At 44.9% G+C, this 21,747-nt stretch overlaps 2 protein-coding genes across 4 annotated transcripts in view; one reads left to right on the plus strand and one right to left on the minus strand.

The window, feature by feature from the left end:
- The window catches only part of TMC1 (transmembrane channel like 1), a 354,777-nt gene extending 352,771 nt beyond the window's left edge, over positions 1-2,006 (minus strand). Inside the window, exon 1 of the mRNA XM_038769999.1 lies at positions 1,876-2,006. The gene's annotated coding sequence lies outside the window, so the exon portion shown is untranslated. The remainder of the gene's footprint in view (positions 1-1,875) is intronic.
- Positions 2,007-2,089: 83 nt separating this feature from the next.
- Positions 2,090-16,649, plus strand: ZFAND5 (zinc finger AN1-type containing 5). 3 transcript variants are annotated; one of them, XM_038769997.1, is made up of 7 exons: positions 2,090-2,220; positions 2,745-2,772; positions 7,292-7,449; positions 7,898-8,009; positions 9,233-9,336; positions 14,621-14,746; positions 15,032-16,649. In XM_038769997.1, the coding sequence occupies exons 3-7, from the start codon at positions 7,299-7,301 to the stop codon at positions 15,178-15,180; spliced, it is 642 nt and encodes a 213-aa protein (XP_038625925.1). In that variant the 5' UTR covers positions 2,090-2,220; positions 2,745-2,772; positions 7,292-7,298; the 3' UTR covers positions 15,181-16,649. The 3 variants fall into 3 exon arrangements, with proteins under 3 accessions (XP_038625925.1, XP_038625926.1, XP_038625924.1); XM_038769998.1 differs by lacking the exon at positions 2,745-2,772; XM_038769996.1 differs by having other exon boundaries at positions 2,091-2,772.
- Positions 16,650-21,747: the final 5,098 nt, after the last annotated feature.

A 21,747-nucleotide genomic window follows, 5' to 3' on the forward strand; every position in this document is an offset into this window, starting at 1 on the left:
ACCGGCAGGTTTTGGTGACGGCTTGGATGTGAGGGGTGAATGAGAGAGCGGAGTCGAGGATGACACCAAGGTTGCGGGCTTGTGAGATGGGAAGGATGGTAGTGCCGTCAACAGAGATGGGAAAGTCAGGGAGAGGGCAGGGTTTGGGAGGGAAGACAAGGAGTTCAGTCTTGGACATGTTCAGTTTTAGGTAGCGGGCAGACATCCAGATGGAGATGTCCTGAAGGCAAGAGGAGATGCGAGCCTGGAGGGAGGGGGAGAGAGCAGGGGCAGAGATGTAGATCTGGGTGTCATCAGCGTAGAGATGATAGTTGAAGCCGTGGGAGCGAATGAGGTCACCAAGGGAGTGCATGTAGATCGAGAACAGAAGGGGACCAAGCACTGAACCTTGGGGAACCCCCACAGTAAGGGGATGGGAGGGGGAGGAGGAGCCTGCAAAAGAGACTAAGATTGAAGCAGTGGCATCAGGGTTTGCAACCACATGTAAATTCGCAGACATCCAGTAAAAATGAGCTAAAATTGATTGTGTTCATAAAGCCCATAAATATATTTCTATATCCATAAAGACTGGATCATCTGCATGTTTCAGTGTGCCACAGCTCCTGCACTTTCGGCAGCAGCTGCAGTGAGCACAGCTGCTCCAGTGCTTTGGCAGAAGCTGTGGCGGGCACAACTGTGTGAATTTACAGATGGCTTTCAACCCTAGACTTGGCGGGTAGCAGGTGAAGAGAAAAAAAAATCAATCTATTAACTAAGCACTTATTGCGTGCAGAGCACTGTACTAAGCATTTGGGACAGTACAACACAATAGAGTTGGTAGACAGAATCCCTGCTCTGAATGACCTTTACACTGTAGTGGGGGAGACACACATGAAAATAAATGTGTAAGGAAAGCACTGTATCAAGTGTTTGAGAGGGGACAATAAAAACAGGAGAGATGATCTCTGCCCTAAGGGAGCTTACAATGCCCATAAGAGGAAACAGTGGAGCCTAAAAATCTGCTCTGGTGGGATTGGGGTGGGGGGGAGGCTTGGGTGACATGCTGAAGGGGCAATTGCAGAGGGCTGGAAGAAAAAGGTTGGTGAGATGAGAGATTAATCGCTTGTAAAATCCTTAAGGGTAGGGATAGTGTCAACAGTGTTGTGCTCTCCCAAGCACTTAGCACAGTGTCCTGCACACAGTAGATGCTCGATAAATACCACTGATTGGAGGGTTTCCTGGAAGAAATGTGATAGGGAGAGCAGTGGGCCGGGGGACGCTTAGGGGATGGTAATGTCAGGCAGAAGGGAGGGGAAGAGACCCGACCAGAGCCGAAAACGGAGGTAGACTTGGTAGAGTGCCTTGAGAAGAGCAAGGAGTGTGAACTGGGGCGTAGTGGCAGAGGAGCAAAGATAGGAAGCCCGGAAAGAGAGCTGCTCGGCACCTCTTTTTTGCTGAGGCTATCCCTTGGGCTCAGATGCCTCGCTGCCATCTGTCTGGGCAAACTCTGAGCACGCTATTGCTCCGGCAGACTCTTGCACCCATCTCCCTACCCCGCAGCCGCCCCAAAAGCCCCGTTTCCTTGCAAACCGTGGTCAATCACCCTGATCGCACAAGCACCTGGAGGTACTGAGAACGGGAGGGGTAACACTTTGGGGTTTTAGGTGCTTTCTCCAAACGGGGGCGGGAGAGAGCCCCGGCTCGAGACAAAGCCCGCGAACTTCCAAGATGAAACGAGGACTTTGCTAGGAAAGTTGGAGGGAGCGGCCCCTCCGTCCCTATTTCTCTCCAGCGGTTAGCTCGACCTAGAGAAGATGAGCAGCCCCCTCCGCACCCACTCCCCGTACCCTGGACTCTTCCACGGTGCTCGTGACTGCAGCAAGCGAAACAACTCACCGGACGGGTAGGTCGGGCGAGCGGCACGGGCCAGCCCGCCCCTTTCTGCCTGCCTCCCCTGGACGGGCGGCCCGCCTTTGCCCTGGCCTGTCCCGCCCCCTCCGCCGGATAGGTGACGGGATGGGGGCTGAGAATCCCGGGGCGGAGTCGAGGAAACACGTCGCCACGACTGCCGCCCCGACCGTTGTTCTGTGCACACGGCCCGCCCGCCTCCGAACGGCCGTGCTCCGCCTCTTCGGCTGACTCCGCCGTCGGGGACGAGCCGGACGGCAGAGAGCGCCCAGAGGAGTGGTTGCCTGCACGGCCGGGAGAAGCGTTCCTGAGACCTCAGCGGCTTCCCCGAAGGTGGGAGAGGACAAGAAGAAGGGCGGCATCTTACAGAGGACCCGAGAGATCCCGCCGCTCACTTAGCCCTTCGCCGCTGCACTGGGTTTGCAGCTCCGTTTCCCACCTCCGAGAGGGAAAGGGAGAAGGCAGCGGAACAGTAGCAGCGGCGGCCCTTCCCCCACCCCGGCCTCCTCCTCCCCCCCCCTTTACTTCTCGAGCATACGGCGTGTCTCGACCACGCTCCGCGCTGCCGAAACAAAGGAAGAAGCAGGAGAGGTGGGCGCGAGTTTGGTCCTGGGATTAGTCCCGCGGCTCGCGCCCGCTCCGCTTCGGAGCCGCCGCCACCGGCGCCGGAGGAGGAGGTGTTGTTTGTTGGGAGCGAACTCGGCCCGGGACCCTACGCGGCCCAGCCGTCTCCCGCCCCCAGAGCCGCCACCGCGGGCTCTCCCTCCCCCATCCCCCTCGCCTCCCTAGCTCAGAGTCGCGGCCGCAGCAAGTGCAGCCTGGTTCTTCCTCCCCCATCTTCCTCTTCCTTCCATCAGGGTTTCTCGCCTTCCTGCAACCATTAGTGTAAGTAACCAATCTTCTGCTGGGCATCGGGGGGAAAATCTCTTTTTGAGCGGGAGGAGAAAGGGCGGAGGAAGGAGGCTGGGGGAGGGGGACGGGTTGCATTGCTCTGGATGCGCGCGTGGGGGTGAATCGATGCTTTGTGGGGTCGGTTGCAGCACGATGGAGGGTGGTTGTGGGGGGGCCTCCGGATCTTGTTCCGAGGGGGTGTCGGTAAGAGGAAGTGCTCGAGACCTTATATGGGGCGAGAAGGAGCCGAAACAGGAGGCGAAGGCCTCGGCAACTCAGCAATCCCGAGAGAACCCTTCTCCCTCCTACCCCGCCAGAGCAGAAACGTGCTTTGGAGCGGCCAGGGTGCTACGGGGGAAGAGCGTGCGATGGGGAGCGAGGGGAGGGAACTGTTCGGAAGGCACAAAGGCGGAGGCATCTTGTCATCGTGTTGCAGGACCTCTCCACATCTCCCGCCTCCCCCGCCACCTTCCTAAATGCGGCGGGATCTCTGTACGGCAGTAACGAGATCCAGCAGGAAACTGCTCTCCCCTCTGGTTGTTTGGTAGTTAGCGGGTGGCGGTGGTCCGGGTTTGCAACCCAACGAGGAAGAAAGGAACAAACAAAGACGATGATGTTTAGGCTTCGGCGGCCTGAGCTCTTCCCCCGCCTAAACCCGGGACCCCCCTCCCTCCCCCCGTATCCTCTCCGGGTGCGCGCACGCACACTCACACGCACGCGCACGCCATTCCGCGAGGGCGGGGGGGTGTGTGGAGCGGAAAGGTTTTGTGGAGCGTGTGGGGGTGTAATGCAATAGGAGTGATGGGTAGATGGAGGGTTTGATGAGTTGTTAGCATGACTCAGTGCTTTTTTTCCTCGGAGAGCCATTGAGGTCTCCCTCAAGACCTTTGACCGGGGAGAATATCAAAGAGTGCCATTTCAGTCGTCTACTGAGCAAATCCCAGCACTCTTTTTTTAACCTTTTCGTGCCTTTTTCCCCCTCTTCACAGTACTTCTTGTTTTCTTCCCCACCCCGTGACCCTTACAAGAGGAAGACCAATTTTACCTTTTTCAAGGCAAAATTGGCCGCTACCAAGTAAATGTGAGAGTTCTTCCAAGTCACTTTTTCTGCGCTTTTTGGCCCGAACGTGCAGGCTCTTGGTGTCTGGCGAGGGCGGAGGGGTGGGGTGATTCATTCATTCAGTCGTATTTATTGAGCGCTTACTGTGTGCAGAGCACTGGACTATGCTTGAGAAGTACAAGTCTTTCAACAGATAGACGGTCCCTACCCAACAACGGGCTCACAGATCTAGAATTCTCAAATCTGCGTTTAGTATGACTTCTGCTTTTCAGAGCAGACTTAATTTTAAAATTCTCCAACGACAAAACCTTGTTTAACGTGGTTCAGAGTACCTTTGCTGTCACCCTCTATTACATCTCTACCGTAAAACCAATACTTTTTCTACCAAGAGTTCAACCTCAGAAAGACCCCTTAGGATCGAGTTGCAAGGCCCTGGACAAGAAGATTCATAACCCTTTGGGTCACTTTGATCCCTGGGTTCAGGGGGCAAAAAGGTTAATGAACGGGGAGCAGGCTCCTGAATTTAAAACTGTTCTCCTTTCCCTCAGCATTTTGAGGTGGAGTTGCAAGGTAAGTCAACTTCCCCTGGGCCTCGAATTTTTTAGCTGTTCAAAAAGTCGTGGAATGTCTGTTCAGGAAGAGGCCAGTTTTGAAATTCACCTCTTCTAACTTTCCTTCCCCCCCCCCTTAAAGAAACCTGTAGCCATGTTAATTGGCTTCCATACTTTCACATTACAGTAGATATGTGCTCAGCAGCCACAGTTCCGTGGGTTGGGTAGGAGTTGGCAGCCTTTGCTGATATAAATAGAAGCTGATTTCAGAGGCCCCTGTTGACGAGGTTTTATGTGAGCCTCTAGCTCAGCCTGTCACATTGCAGCCTTGTGACAGGCGGAAGCTAATGCAGCTGCCCATGTGATCTGAGCTTCTGAGAAATAAGGCAAGCAGTGCCCACGTGATGGCATTTAAAGCTGGTGTTCCGAGGTGAAAAAAAAACACAAAACAGAAAACCTAGCAAGGTAGGAGAGCCCTGATTTGATCTCCTGGTTTCTTTTACTCTAGCCAGAGGCCGTTTTTGTGGCTGAGAGAAAAGAAAGGGGTGTGACTTTTTGGTGTTGGGGTGGGCCGTGGTAAACATGACCTAGAAGTGGATGCAAACCTGGTTTAATTTTGCAGCTTTCATGTTTAAGTACAAAGAAACAGCTGCTAATGTATGTCAGTGATTAAGCAAAACTAGTTAAGGGCTTGGGAATCTTCCTGCCTGGTGGGCTTGATCCTGCCAGGTTATGCTTTTAAAGGAAATGTTATCAGGTGATACTTGGACCTCTTAATAGAGGAGTGAACAAGCATAATGTCTTCAGTCATTGGAGAATAACTACCCCTCAAAAGTAGAGGCATGGAATTCTCCAGTGGAAAAGGATGCATAGCTAAATGAGTCATGGTGAAGGGCTTTTTTTTTGTCCTGTATTTGCACTGTGCTTAAAACAATTTTAATAAAACACCTGGAGGTAGGTTTTAAATAACTTGGTAAGTGGTGAAATGTTTACAATCTGCTTCTCAAAATGAGTCATCCAAATTCCCCTATTTACTTACTTTAAGGGACACTAGGTTTATGGATTAAGGGATAATAACTGGCTAGGTTGATAAATCTGTGGAGCCTTAAAACAAATTTTAATCCATGCCTGGCCAGAGTAATGTTTTCTATATCAAAGGGGAGAATAACTACTTTCCCTTATTGGAGTTTTGTGGGCCATTTGTTACTTTTAAAAGGATAGAGGAAAACTGCAGAAAAGAGGAGATACTCATGTTGCTTTAATATCAAGTGGAAGCAAACATGCTGGGCTCCCCAGCAACAACCCCTTCTTGAAATTCTATTTCAATTTGGAATTATATGTGTTTGAGCTAGGAATGCTGCTGGTTGTCTTTCCTCTTAAGAGAAAAGTTGCCATTTAAGTGTTTTAAAAAAGGCATTTACTGTTCCAAATGCTTGTTTCAGTTCATTCTGATTGGTGGAATTCTGTCTGGAGACAAGTCCAAGTTTTAGGTTGTCCTCAAATTATTGGTCTACTCATACCCTTGGAAAACAAGGATTTTTGTGATTAATTTTGTTCCTTGTGGTAATAGAGAAGTTTCATTATCTTCTGGCAGGAGAAAAGCATAAGGACTTTGCCATAAACTTTTGCAACTAGAGGCTTGTTTAGAAATGAGTGGCTCAACTGAGTGCATTTTAATGTCCAGGGGTATCAGCTTCTGAGGACTTGATTAGATTTCAGCCCTTTCTCATTCATTCATTTATTCAATCGTATCAGCGCTTAGAACAGTGCCTGGCACATAGTAAGCGCTTTAACAAATACCGTTATTATTATTATTGAGCACTTACCGTGTACAGAGCACTGTACTAAGTGCTTGGGAAGTACAAGTTGGCAACATATAGAGACAGTCCCTACCCAACAGCGGGCTCACAGCCTAGAAGGGGGAGACAGACAACAAAACGTATTAATAAAATAAATAGGATAAATATGTACAAGTAAAATAGAGTAATAAATATGTACATACATATATACAGGTGCTGTGGGGAGGGGAAGGAGGTAAAGTGGGGGTGATAAGGAGGGGGGAAGAAGGAGGGGGCTCAGTCTGGGAAGGCCTCCTGGAGGAGGTGAGCTCTCAGTAGGGCTTTGAAGGGAGAATTGAGGGTACAGATGGACAGGTTTCATCAGAAGCAGCTGACCCTGAAATAGTTACGGGTTTGCACATATGTTGTTGCCAGTTAACATAGTGTCAGCTTACAATGCCACTTCATTTAGCCAAGCAACTTCTTTCTCTGTTTTGAAAACACTTCTTAAGCTTTAAAGGGTGGAGAGTGATCCATTGTTAACTCATTGTCGATCATACACACTTAATCACTCATTTTGATGTAAGGGGAGTATATGTGATAGCCTAGGTTTCGGTTTTAGCAGTCCTGAAATGTCTCCCAGCTCTAGTACTCATATGAGTTTTAAGATGATTGATGTCCTTAAAGTTTCCAGAGCAAAACGTGCTTGTTAGCAGTAGAATTAATTGTCAAAATTGATTAAATCATACTTCCCCTTATTCTGCAGAGTTATTGACCTTTACAGGATTAGAAACCAAGAACAGCAGTGACAGGTGATGTAATGAAGTTTTTAATGTTTAATATTTTGAGAGAAATTTTTTTTTTTTTCAAGAAAGCATGCAGGAGTTTTGGATTTTCAGGAGGAAACCTTGGAATAGTTTTATGCCTCAAGGTTCATAAGGGGCATCTCATGATCATACTCCTTAAATGTTCATGTTGTTAATAGTTATCACCTTTGTTAAGAAAGCTGACATCACTTGTTTTTAGAAAAAGCAAAGATACTAATGACCATATCCTACCAAGTTGGTGATTGATTTTGGGAACCTGCCAGCTCCTAATGCATTTTTTCCTGGTTTTATTTACAGCTCAGAGATGGCTCAAGAGACAAACCAGACCCCAGGGCCCATGCTGTGTAGTACAGGATGTGGGTTTTATGGGAATCCTCGGACAAATGGAATGTGCTCCGTCTGCTACAAAGAACATCTTCAGCGGCAGCAGAATAGCGGCAGGATGAGTCCAATGGGTAAGTTGTTACCACACAAATGCAAAGTGTTTGAAGAACTGATGAAACTGAACTATAGAACAAACTGGCAGCTGAAGATGTCAGAACCTACACTGGAAACCACTCAAAGCTGAAGGGGAGACAAGAGGACCAAAATACATGCCTTGACCACCTCCTGAATGAGTAGTTTCACACCCACATGATTCTCTCTAGCTTCTCACTTTGGGCTTTTGTTGTTCCATGCTTCAGGACTGCTTTGGATATGTCATTTTAGCTGTTTTGCTGGAATATCAACCTAAGAATAAGCTAGAATTCTACAGCACGGTAAATTTAACTAAATCGCTAACCTATTACATGGAGCATTTAACAAATGAGCTAATGCAGTGCAATGGGAAAATCCTTAAGGATTGCTAATGGCAAATTTCTGTGAGACAGAATCGACTTTGTTAATCTTTGTGTGTGTTTACAGGAACAGCCAGTGGCTCCAATAGCCCTACCTCAGACTCTGCATCTGTTCAAAGAGCAGAAGCTAGTTTAAACAGCTGTGAAGGTGCTGCTAGCAGCACTGCCGATAAATCAAGGTAAGGTGAAAAATACTGTCTGGGGACTGTCTGTCTTAACTAAAAGGGGCAAAAACTAGCGGTAGTGCCTGCTCTGTTAATGCTGACGTAAACGTGTCAAATGCAGTGTTGTTTTTTAAATTGATGTGATGATAATAAAGGGAGAGGGGTTTCATTACTGTGTCTAGAGAGAGAAACTTTGTGGGGCACCCTAAAGATCATCTGACTTGAGAGCCAGCCTTTCAAAGAGAATCCCATGGCTATTATTTAAAGTTAAAATTTTGGAAACTACAGATTTTTAATATCAGTGATGCATAAGGGTGCACCCAAAATAACTAATACAGTTGCTATCAGTGGAACAACCTTCTTTGTAGTAAGATTCTTGCCTTATCCGAGACTTTCTAACTGATGGAAATGCCTTGGAGTGTTGCATTCAAGTCATTGTTGCCCCTGAAAGATTCCCCTATGTCACCCCCCGCCCCTTTTCTGCTACACTGTGCAACAAGCAGTATTGCCTGTGACAGGGATGTCAGACCAGACACTGCTTGGCAACAGGAAGAGAAAAGACCCAGAAACATTCAGAAGGGTAGCAAATTCCCATAGATGATTGGTCCGCATAGGTGCCAATCACTTGAGCTGCTGCTCCACCTAGGACATAGCCAATTACCATAGAGGATTGGGACAAAAAGTGAGCTAATTATAGGGACATAGTCCACTGCCATTTTGATGTCCTGTAGAAGGGTTTGGGTGGCTGAAATCCTTGTTCCTTTGTCATTGACACCAGTTTGGCTAACCACTTTGGGTTTTTAGATGGCCAGCCATGCTACGACAGGGTAGTTAAAATCGCTTCTCCGAGAAACAGGAGTTGGCCAACTGAACCCCATTCTACTTCTGGGTCTTAGATGGAGTATCCATTTAGCAACCTAGAGGATGGAGGCAGTGTTTTGAGGGCTTGTTTCATGGTGAGCCTTATTTAAAAAAAAAAAAAACAGCTTTGGGGAAACTGCTGGATAGGGGTTGATTCCAGATAGGAGAGACCTCAAAATGACCCCCTGTCTTCTAGATGTGGTAAGTGATATGCCAGCTACTATTATTTTAGAACACAGATTATACCTAGAGTAGAGCTAACAAGAGAAACTTCTTTTACCCAGAGGCCAGCTCCATGTTTGGAAAATAAAAATGCACTAAGGTAAGGCTTGTATAAAGATAATATTTTTTTTTTTTAATTCCACAAACTCAAATAGAAGTGTGCCTGTGACTTCCTTGCCTGTTACTCAGCAAATGACAGAAATGAGCATTTCAAGAGAGGACAAAATAACCACACCGAAAACAGATGTGGCCGAGCCAGGTAGGCTTATAAAATGCTCTAAACTGTTTGAAAGTCCTTCTGAGGGCCTCTTGGAGACTGGATGGAGTACAGTGGAAGAAGTCTACTACCCGTGTAAAATGACTTGGCCTCCACTGATTGTTCTAGAACCAGAAGCTATTATCTGTATATGACAATGAACTCTTAGAAAAGTAATGGCCAGATACTGGAAGCCTTAATGTCTTCCATAATTCAAGTGTGTACACCTCGTTCTCCTATAATGCAGGGGCTGAGTTCCTGCAAAACCCTACATTAAGGAAAATTCCCACTTGGGTAATCACCTTCTCTGGTGTACGTGGAGGGTGCAAACCATTTCTTTGACACTGTACAGCACTGTATACAAAGAAGGCTCGTGTTATCAGACTATACCCTAGCCTTCCAAGTAGTCTTCTAACCAAAATGTGCATGGAGTGAGAGACAGGTGTAATGGAAAGACTATGAGACTGGCAAGCAGGAGACTGGGGTCTTAGCCCCAGTTATGCCATTTCCCTGCTGCGGGACCTTGGCCAAAATGAAGATAAAATATCTGTTCTACCTTCCCCCTTAAGACTGAGACAGGGACTATGTTTCATCTGATTATCTTGTTTCTACCCCCAGTGCTTAGCACATATTAAGTGTAACAAATACCATTTTTAGGTATTATTAGACTGAAAAGTAGGCCTATTCATTGTCATATTGAGTGCTTACTGTGTGCAGAGCACTGTACTAAGTGCTTGATTCCCTATGATTTGAGTCCTGGAGTCACTTTGTGGGTTTAAACTTCTCATTTGTGTTTGCGTAAACTGCAAGCATCTAAAGTGCAGTTCAGCAGTAAAGAGCGACAATCCCTGCCCACACTGGGTTTACAGTTTAGAACCCGTTTCTTCCCCCTCTTTCGCGAGGTTGGGTTTGGGGTGGTGGGGCGGGGGCGTTCCCCCTGGTCCCGGCAGCCACATGCTAATGACAGTTACTTAAATCCAGTTGGGTCATCCCTATCTGATCTTAATTTGGGGTGGGTTTTACAGGGTATTTAGATCAGAAGGGGACGTTTGGCCTAGTGGAAGGAGGAGTATGGGTTTGGGAGTTGGGACCTGGGTTCTAGGTCTGGCTCTGCCACTTGTCTGCTATGTGACCTTGGGCAAGTCACTTAACTTCTCTGGGCCTCCATTTCCTCCATCTGCAAAATGGGGATTCAACATCTGTTCTCCACCCTATGTAGACTGAGCTCCATGTGGGACAGACTGTCTGACCTGATTAACTCGTATGCACTTAAGTATTAGAACAGTAATTAGGTAGAACTTGCTATCATTACCTACTGAAACTTTTCAAGAAAGGGGCTTTTCTGATTTCCATAATGAAATCATTTTATGCTGAACTGTAAATTTAGTTTCTAAAGTAATGTGGAGTCAGGGCTTTTCACACTGGCCAAATGAAAAATGAATTTTTGAGAGAAAAAGTAGGTGTTAATATGCACTAATTATAGGAAATTTAAAAGTAGCAGTGAAAGGTTAGGGACTGGTTTGGGCTTCCTTTTCAGTGAATCCTAATGCCATGTACAGGCGTTCCACATGAGTAGCGTGATGTAGTGGAAAGAGTTGACTAGTTGTCGGAATCCCCAAATTCTAATCCCGGCTGTGTGGCCTCGGGCAAGTCACTTAACCTCTATGCCTCAGTTTTCTTGTCTGTAAAATGAGGAGGATAAGAAAGATTGTGTCCCATCTTCCCCAGAGCTAGCATTGTAGTAGTAAGTGCTTAATGCCATAATGATGAATATTGTCTTTGTTGAATTTCATATAAAATCAGATTGAGTCCAGGATTCAAGGGTTATATGTACAATATGGTGTCAACGTGCAACTGCCAGCTGTATAAACAGTACATAAAACTAGATTGCAATGGAATAAAGTTGAAACTCAATGAGCCTGTGCACTGACTATCCCCATAGCCTAGCATCAATGCCATACTAAAGTTTTAACCTAAATTGTACTGGTTGAAACTGAGTACTGTCACTCCTCTCCCCTTCATTTCTCCATCACCTGTCATCAGTTTATGGACAATCCTGGTTTGTTAGGGGTTTTGGTGGAGAGTGGAAAGAGGTTTTGTTTTTGTTGAACAGAAACAACAAAAATGGCAGGGCCATTTTTCCCCTTATTGCTGCAGTCCCTAATGGGGGCAAAATAAAAGCCCAGTCCCATTCCAGTTCCTCAACTTGAGGATTTCCTGAGGGAGAAATGTTGGTTTCCCTGTTGTTTCACAATTGCAACTAAATCGCAGGTATTTCATACCTACTATTCCACACAGTGGTTGGAATTGGGCCATTTATGCTAAGAGTAGTATCTGCGGGGCCTCCTGGTAAGAAGGGCAGCTCTTACTTACATAGCAGTTAAAAATTACTCCTTTCCCCTGAGCTAGGAGCAGGCTTTCCTGGGTGGGGTGGAGTGACGGGGCACCCTTTCCTGGCTTGGGCACACTTGGGTGGATGGAGCAGGAGCCTCACAGCAAGTGAAGTAGAGCCCCAAGTGACATGTGAGGAACAACGAGGCCATCCGCCATCCCATATTATCGATTGCCTTCTGAGTGCACTAAAGTACGAGGCACATTCCCTACCCTCAAGAAGCAGCAATACACACTTCCTGAATGTAGTTTAGAAGTTCAAACTAAGGGGAGCTCACCAGGACACTACACAAAATTGGGCAAGCAACTATTCAAGGTGATTGTAATTTGGTTTGGTTATCCAAACTTCTAATTATTTGAATGAACCTGTCCCATTGAGGTTGGGTAACTGCCTTTTAATTGTGTCCCATTTGCCTTGAAGCCATACCACTTCTAAATTTACAACTCTAATGAGCCTCATTTCTTGAAGGCTTTTCTCAACAGACTATATCTGTTTTGCAGATTGAAATAGCTGAGTGCCATGGTGCACATCCGAACTTTACATTGCACTTTAGTTGTAATCTTGGAAAAATCTGTTTCCTTATGGGTCCACTGCTCGCTCCCAGCATGTCCCCTAAATGTTCTGGTCTCCCCTGTGGAATGAGGCTACTGCCAAATGCCTCTGTTCTAAAAATGTCACCCTGAAGAGAGTAGCTGGAATCTGGGAGCCAGCCTAATCTGGAGTAGTTATGGGGAGGAGGAGAAGACTTTTTTCCCCACCCTCCACAACCACAGGTAAGTAAATTCTGCATATTGAAGTGTTTGGGGACATCAGTGATTGGCTGAAAGCCAGGAATCAACAGAGATCTAGGCCAACTCCTAGAATACAGACCAGCCAGGCCAAGGACACAACAGACAACTAGGCAAATTAGCATTCTTAAATAAGTGATCTTAGTTCATATCTTTAGGTTTCACTATTGTCTTACTGCTTGGCTCCTAGAATAGACAAGCTGCCTTGGGCTGTGTAGCTATTTAAGATTGAAGCATTTGTTGGAAAGGTGGACTGGTTCTTTATTTCCCTTTTTCTGTGCTTCTTTACTACATTAGCCTCCCACTGAGTTGAAACTTGGCTTGCCCAACCCAGTTACTGTATTAGGACTAACCAAAGTGTACCTCTACAGGGTTTTGCACATAGTAGGCGCTTGGTGCTCTTTGATTCCTGGAGTTTCGTGTGTTTAGATAATCATGTTTTGGGCCATCTGAATCATGGCATGGTGAGATTTTCCTGTACCTTGAAATGCCTTTTCTTGCTGGACAGTTTTACAGAAAAGCAGACCCCCACCCCCCGCAAAAAAAAAATCCCTCATGGTAAACTGATTCTGGCCTATGTAATTCTAGTGAATTCTGAAGTCAGGAGAATTTTCACACTTTCTCTATGTAGATGGCCCCCAATCTACCTCTCTACAGCTATTCAATCTTGTTTCCTTTCCTTTGGCCTCCCGGGTAGCTCCACTTGTGTTTGGTGCCAAATGGGGCATCCTTCAAGTATCCCAAACTGAACTCCTTGCTAAATCCTGCCAGTTTTTTCTACAGTATTTCCTCACTAGTCTACTAGAGCTTTCCCTTTGCTCCCCCATAGCTCACCTTCTAACTGTACCTCCTTCCTGACTCACACCTCTAACCCCTACCACATGCTGTCTCCCCGCCCCCTGCTTAGAACTCCCTCACTCTCCAAGCCTGTGAAAGCAGGTTTCCTCATCTTCAAAGCCCTCCTAAAATTCCACCTCCCTTCCTCAGTTACTTAACACCCTAAGGTGCATCAACTAAACAGCTGTCCTTAGCACTTAAGTGCTGAGGTTGGGTGTAGTTACACTTACATACATTTGACTGTACAGTTGTTGAAGTTAACTGTTTTCCCCAAAAATACTTGTGCTGCTGTGATGGCTTCAAGCCCCACTGTTTTGAGAACTTGTCTGCCCATCTCCCCCATTAGACTGTAAGTCCCTTAAGGTGTGGGGAACCATGTCGTTTTTGCTTTTGGGCATACTCCAGTAGACTTTTTTTTTTTAGTGATACTGGTTAAATGCTTACTATGTGTCAATTTTTAAAAGCTGGGTTAGATACAAGCATCAGGTTGGATACAGTCCCTGTCCCATGTGTATAATTACAATCCTACATAGGAGGGAGTAGGATTTAATACCCATTTTACAGTCATGTAATATCTTCCACAACTGAGGGGTATTTGTTAAATGCTTACTATGTGATAAGAATTGGACAGAGAGCTGGGATGGATACAATATTATCAGGCTGGATACAGTCTCAGGAGGGAGAACAGGAATTGAACCCCCATTTTACAGATGAGGAAACTGAGGCATAGAGGTGATATGGTCACACAACAGGTAATGACAGAGTCAGGATTAGAACCCAGGTCCCCCCAACTCCCTTGGTTTGGGTTCTTTCCACTAGGCAATGCTGCTTGGGTTGGGGGGTAATAAAGCAAACTTTACCACCACTACCCCTGTGGCTGATAACCTGTGAATTCAAAAGGATTCCATTTTCTGGTACTACTTAATTTTAAAAGTCTTTTAATCAATTTAGAGGCAGAATTGCCATGAATCTCGGTCAGCTGCTCTGAACCATAGGGTGAATCAGCCGAAGGGTTAATGTTTATTTAGACTGCTTAATTGCAGACCTTTAGTTTTCCTTATAGTTACCGAGATTGGGCAAATAAGTGTATGGAATCATTTGAAAGAATGAGGCCCAACACATATTGAATCTATCTGGGAACAGTTTTGGTGTAGAACTAAATTGTTTAATGAGTATTTAATTGAAGGCAATCCTGGAAGTCCTATCCCAAAAGTCAATTAGTTGGCAATCAATGAACTGTCAGAGTTGAATTTCTTTGCCTTTTCCGCAGTTGTCACTCAGCCAAGTCCATCAGTGTCTCAGCCCAGTGCTTCTCAGAATGAAGAAAAAACTCTTGAGTTACCCAAACCAAAGAAAAATAGGTGCTTCATGTGTAGGAAGAAGGTTGGCCTTACAGGTAAGAAACTCTGGGGGCAGTTATGGGTTTTTTTGTGGGGTTTTTGTTACTTGTTTTCCATTTGGAATTTGTTGGATCAAGGCAGCATTTTAGTTTGAGGATAGGGAATAGATTAGGGGGAGGGGGTACTGTAGAGGACTGGAATACAATTATGTGAAGTTTTTGTGGGTGTAGTTGTCTCTTCTGTCTTTCTCCCCCCACCCCCACCCGTTCCCCTTCTTTAATGACTAAGCCTTTAAATCATAACCTTTTTGGAACCTAAAGTAACACTGCTTCTTTGTGCAGGATTTGACTGCCGATGTGGAAATTTGTTTTGTGGACTTCACCGTTATTCTGATAAGCACAACTGCCCCTATGATTATAAAGCAGAAGCTGCAGCAAAAATCAGAAAAGAGAACCCAGTTGTTGTGGCTGAGAAAATCCAGAGAATATAAATACTCAACTGCTTCTCATGAAGAGACTGGTTCAGTGTCTTGTTCTTATTTTAATAAATCCTGGGAAAACATTGAAGAGCAGATGCATGGCCATTTTCCTTTGATGTTTTACTTTAAGTTTGTCTGTCTTATAATTGATATTTTAGGATGTTTGGATGTTTGTTACAGGCAGAATTGGATAGATACAGCCCTATAAAATGTATATGCCCTCCCCCTGAATAAAATCTGGTGATAACCTGCATAGTTAAAATGCACAGGTTTTGGGACAAAATTTAGTTCATTTGTGCCAAATGTTAAATCTGCATGTTTGCAGCATTTCTGCCTTTGGAGAATGTAATCCACGTATAATATATTTGACTAGTGTTACGTGCCTGTATAAGAAAATGGTACACCAGAAAAAGGCTGACAGTCTACTTAAACTTTGTCCTATTAATTTCCACAATTGATGTGTTTGAAGCAGAAAGAAAGGTATAACAAGGACCCACTTTTCAGTAAGATGAGTATTTAGGTGCCATATTTAGCCCATGATTAAATTTTGTCTGATAGGTTGACTTTCTGACTTAAGATGGTAAACGGTTGGATGTAAAAGCAAAACCATCAAACTAATGTTTTCAAAGATGATCGGTTCTTAAACTGATCCTGCAATGGAAGATTTTTCTTATTCTTGCATAGCAAAACATGTTGTGTAGCACAATATTGTATTTGACTTTTTTGGGGGGGGTGGGAGTTTACAAAGGAAACATTCTAAAGGTTTTTCTCACAGCAACTCAGTACATGCATCTGAAGTGAGTTGCAAAGTTATTTGGACAGCTTAATTTTTCATGTATATCTTCTGTTAAATGTTTTGGGTTCACAGAAAGAATGTTGAGTTTTAAAAATAAGTTTTAAATGTAATGAAAACTGCACCCTTCTGCATGGAAAACCATAACCAACATGGCTGCAGTAGACTTGAGTGGTATCAAACCACTTCCAGAGGGCTGCTTTATCATTTTTAATTGTACTTGGGTGTAGGACTGTAGTGTTCTTGGGTGTATTGCATGGGCTGCATTATCTACAGCATTGTACAATAACAACTATAGAAAAGGCAGTATAATTCACTGATGCTTGTCTGGTAATATCACTTCTGTGTTATAATGGAAGGTTTTTTTGTGGTGTATGAAACTTGTGTTTTTTTATATATAAACAAGTAAAACTTAGACTAGTGTTGTGGTAATGCCTGTTCTCATCTGTAAATACTTTAAGAATGTACACAGGGCGCTACTTCTGACTTATTGCAATGTTGAGTCTTAGTTTCTACTTCACTCTTGAAGCATTGAGTTTTTGCTTTAAACTTTATGTACTTTAGTTTGGAGTTAGATATGCAGATGTGTACAGATAGTTCATATTTATGTATTGCACATAATACTGCTATTCAGCATCTATGCTATATTGTATTATGTAAATAATAAAAGTTTATGTACAGAGGGAAATTCTTTCACTTGTAATAGTTCATGGGGGTTTTAGTGATAAGAACTGAAGAGGGTATGATGAGGAGCAATTAGGCTATCTAGTGATGGGTGTCATTCTTTCATAACTTTGGCATCCCTAGTAAAGTAAGCCATGTCCCTTTTTTTCCACACAACTTCAACCCCTGAACCTAGTCTTATTCAGATGAGAAAAGCAAGCATGATGGAGTGAATCCATAACCACTTTAAAAATAAATTTACCAACAAAAGAGTATCAGGAAACAATTGGGGTTTAAGGGAGAAAGATGACAGTTGTAACCATTCATTGGTGCTTTCTTCCCACTGCTAACTTCTTTAAATCTGGGGGTCAAAGCAGTATGGCTGCACTTCCAAAGAAGATGTCTGATGCTTTGAATCCCACCTGGAGTTGGAGGTGTACATAAATATGAATTTCAAGTATAAGCTTAGGGGTCCTGCACCTCAAGATTATTCCTGCAAAACTGCCAGAAAGGGGCACTCTGGGCCAGGGTACAACATAAGCATTTCTTAGCAATGGGTTGGGACTATCTTATGTATATGTCAGTTATTTATTGAGGGCCTACTGTGTGCACAGCACTGTACTAAGCACCTGGGAGAAGACAATATAACAGACACATTGCCTGCCACAGGGGAGTGGCATTTGGCCAGTTTTTAGAATTGTCACATGTGCTTGAGCTGTAAGAGGCAACAATGCAGGAAAATTGGAGCAAGGTGAAGGCTGAGCCATCTCATGCAAGAAGCTGAATAGCCTTTAGCAAAAGCAAACTAGTTACAGAGCATTTACTTTTTGAAGTCCAGGTTAAGGCTCCTCCACTTTTTTTTAAATGGTATACTGATCACTGGGGTAGATAGAAGCTAAAAAGGTCAGACACCAGCCCATGTCCCATTCAGTTTATACCCATTTTACAGCTGAGGGAACTCAGGCACAGAAGTGAAGTGATTTGCCCAAGGTGATAAATGGTGAAGCTGGGATTAGAACCAAGTTCATCTGACTCCTAGACTCATGATCTTCCTATTAAGCCACACTGCTTCTCACCTCTTCCAGAAAACCAAGATAGATGCTAGAGGGAAAACAGGAACTGATTAACTGGGGCTATTTAAGGTGGCAAGTTGTTTGATGCATTCAATCATATTTGAGCACTTAACTGTGCAGAGCACTGTACTAAGCACTACAACTCTTACACTTGGATTCCAAAAATATTTTCACAATTGTCTCTAGGAATTTGGAAGGAAGTGTCTAATACAACCTCTATCCTTACCAGCTCAAATTATCTGACCACAGCCTCATCTCTTCCACAAACCCACTCCCTGGCAGTCTGGACTGGTTCCCCACAGAGGCCTCTGATCTGTTGACCCCACCTCCAATATTCTAGTCATTCATTCATTCAATTGTGTTAAGTGCTTGAGAAAGTACAGTACAACAATAAACAGTGATGTTCCCTGCCCACAAGGAGCTTAAGGCTACAAGATGAGCTCATGTCCATTTGGTCCCCAGACCACCTTCGCTTGGTGCACAAATCGACACGGTCAACACCACCCTCTGCCCTGAACTCAACTACCTCACTCCCTGTCCCTTTGCCAATCTTGTACTGGATCACTCACCTCCATAGTATGATTCTTCTGCTCCTGTGTGTGACCTGGAGCTGCATAGAACTGCTGGCAGAAATCCAGACACCTGGCTGATCTCATCCATTTTAAATTCAGTCTCGTGCTTTAATCCTACCCGACAATACTTCTAACCCATGCCAGCTGTTCCAGATATTTAACTCCCTCCTCAAATCTGTCACCCCCACTCACCCTATCGCTTTCCTCTAATAACCTGGCCCCTGTATTTAAGATAAAATTGAAACCATCGGGTGTGATCCCCCTAAAATCTCTGCTTCCAGTCCCTCCCTCCTCCACTCTCTTCTACTCTCCCAGTATTGCCAGCAATATTTCTAAATCTCACCTCTTAAAATCTGCCCCCTGCACCGACACCTTTGACCATCACTTCACATTTAATAAAAACACTTGCCCCCTCCCTTCTCCCCTCTGTGTCTGTTATCTTCAACCTTTCACTTTCCAATGGCTTCTTCCCCATTGCTTTCAAACATGTTCATGCATCCCTTATTCTAAAAAACCCTCTCTTGAGCCTCCAGCTATCATGCCATCTCCTACCATTTCTCTCTAAACTCCTTGAGTGAGTTGTCTATACCCACTGTCTCCTCTTGCTCCCCTCCAATTCTCTGCTTGATCCCCTCCAATTTGGTTTCCACCCCTTTCATTCCAATGGAATTTATCTTCCAGACTGAGCCAGTTGGGTAGGGACCATCTCTATATGTTGCTGATTGTGCTTCCCAAGTGCTTAGTACAGCACACAGTAAGTGCTCAATAAATACAATTGAATGAATGAATGAATGGGTTCCAGACCAGAGAGCAGATGTGGGAAAGGGATCGGCAGCAAGATAGATGGAATGGAGACACAATGGGTGAGCTGATGCTAGAAGAGTGATGTGTACCGGCTGTGCTTGTAGATCAAGCACTTAGTACAGTGCTCTGCACACAGTAAGCGCTCAATACGATTGAATCAGTGAGGCAAGGTAGGAGGGGGCAAGCTGATTGAGTGCTTTAAAGCTGGAGATAAGGAGTTTCTGTTTGATGCAGAGGTGGATGAGCAACCATTGGAGCTTCTTGAGGAGTGGGGAAACATGGATGTTTTTGTAGAAAGCTGAAGTATGGAGTGGGGAAAGACAGGAGGCAGGGAGGATGATACAGTAATCAAGGCTATAGGATGAGTGGATTAATGTGGTAGTTTGGATGGAGAGGAAAGGAAGGATTTTGGTGATGCAAAGGATGAACTGACAGGATTTAGTGATAGATTGAATATGCTGGATTGAATGAGGGAGAGGAGTCAAGTATAACACCAAACTTGTGAGTCAGGAAGGATGGTGGTGCTGTCTACAGTGATGGGAAAGTCAGAGGGAGGTTAGTGTTTGGGTGAGAAGATAAGGAGTTCAGTTTTGGACATGTCAAGTTTGAGGTGTTGGTGAGACGCCCAAGTAGAGATGTCTTAAAGGCAGGAGGAGATGCGAGTATGAAGAGAGGGAGAGTGATCAGGGCTGGAGATGTAGACTTGGGAATCATCCACATAGAGATGGGAGTTGAAGCCATGGGAGCAAATGAGTTCTCCAAAGGAGTGGGTGTAGATGCAGAATAGAAGGGGGCCCAGAGCTGAACCTTGCGGGACACCCACAGTTAGGGGATGGGAGGAAGAGAAAGAGCCTGCTAAAAGAGGCCAAGGATGAGCAGCCAGAGAGATAGGAGGAGAACCATGAGAGGACAGTGTCTGTGAAGCCGAGGTTAGATAACGTTTCTGGGAGAAGTGGGTGGATGGCAGTTTCAAAGGTAGCTGAGAGGTCGAGGAGGATTAGGATGGAGTAGAAGCTGTTGGATTTGATGAGAAAGAGGTCATTTGTGACCTTTGAGAGGGCAGTTTCAGTGGAGTGAAGGGGGCAAAAGCCAGATTGGAGGGAGTAAAGGAGAGAATTGGAGGAGAGGAATCTATGACAATGGGCATGGACAACTCACTCAAGGAATTTGAAGAGGAATGGCAAGAGGGAGATGGGGCGATAACTGGCAGGAGCCATGGGGTCAAGGGATGGTTTTTATAGGGTAGGGGAGATGTGAAGTTGCTTGAAAGCAGTGGGGAAGAAGCCATTAGAGAGTAAACAGTTGAAGATGGCAGTCAGGGGAAGGAGCAAGTGTTTCGGTAAGTGTGAAGGGATGGGGTCAGATGTGCAGGTGGAGGGGGTGGATTTTGAGAGAAGGCAGGAGATCTCTTGAGATACTGCTAGGGAGGATGGGAGAGTTGAAGAAGGGGCAGCTGGAGGGAAGGACTGGAGAAGAAGAGGGGAGATTTCACCTGACAGTTTCATTTTTCCTCAATAGATAGCCAGGTAATTAGGGGCAAAGGATGGGGGAGGCAGGGGGACAGGAGTTTGAGGATGAAGTTAAATGTCTAGAACAACTGGCAACAAGTGGCATGATGAGTTGAGAAAACTGGATGGGGTCAAAAGGTCAGAGGTCTCTGTGCGGGGGGAACAGGACAGATTTGCAGGGTGGAGGTATGTGGGAGAGAAGGCAGGGGAGGAGGTTCTCGTGCTGAAGGAATGTAAGAAAGGGATCAATATGGGTCAAAAAAATTGGAGGTGGGGCCTGGGGGGTGGTAGACAACCATGACTGGTATCTGGAGAGTGGTAGAGGCAGGTGATATAGGCTTCATAGGAAGGGAAAGAGAGGGATGGGGAAGGTGGAATGATGCAAAAAAAGTGGCATTGGGGACCAAGAAGGAACCCAACTCCTTCCCCTTTCCCAGTGAGGCTTGTTTGTCATTTTCACATGGGTGAGACCCCTCATTTTACTATTGTTAGTAAAGGCCTATAACAATTTTTTTCTCTTCCCCCATCTCACTACTAAAATGTAATTTAAACAATTTCATTTAGTGATGTGGAGGGGAAAAAAATCCTCAAATATGTTTTTATAAAACACTTCCTTTTAAAATGATATAAAGCTGTTTTTTTTCAACTCAAGCTTTATAATATTTTATATTGAAATGGCCTTTTACCAGAGTCCACCTGTACAAACCAAACAGACCTAATCTATTTGCCTCGAACTAAAATGGCTGATTTGTTTTTAGGAAGTGGCCGTGTTAGTTCCTAAGGCTTAATTGGTATTAATGCTACATGTGGATGACCTTTTTTCCCTCCCTAATGTAAGCCCATAAAATTGAGGTATTTGGTATTATGTTACATTTTCCCAATTTCAATGGAGTGGCAATACTATTTTTGTCTGAACCAATGTGCTACTGTACAACTTCTGCTTGGTCTAATAAGGTTTTTCTCTCAGTGGTTGTACTACAGTCCAGAGACATAGACCATTGGTTTGACTCAAGTTTGGGCAAGCTATATTTATATAGCATAAAAAATGCCATTTACCCAGTCATCCTTATGAAGAGTTATTTCTACTGAGCAGAACACTGGTCTTCTGTTCATGTAAAAGCAAAAAAAACCCAGTTAGACTTTTCAGCATTTGCATTTACTTGTAT

Source organism: Tachyglossus aculeatus, chromosome X4 (assembly GCF_015852505.1).
Source record: "Tachyglossus aculeatus isolate mTacAcu1 chromosome X4, mTacAcu1.pri, whole genome shotgun sequence".
Classification (NCBI taxonomy): Eukaryota; Metazoa; Chordata; class Mammalia; order Monotremata; family Tachyglossidae; genus Tachyglossus; species Tachyglossus aculeatus.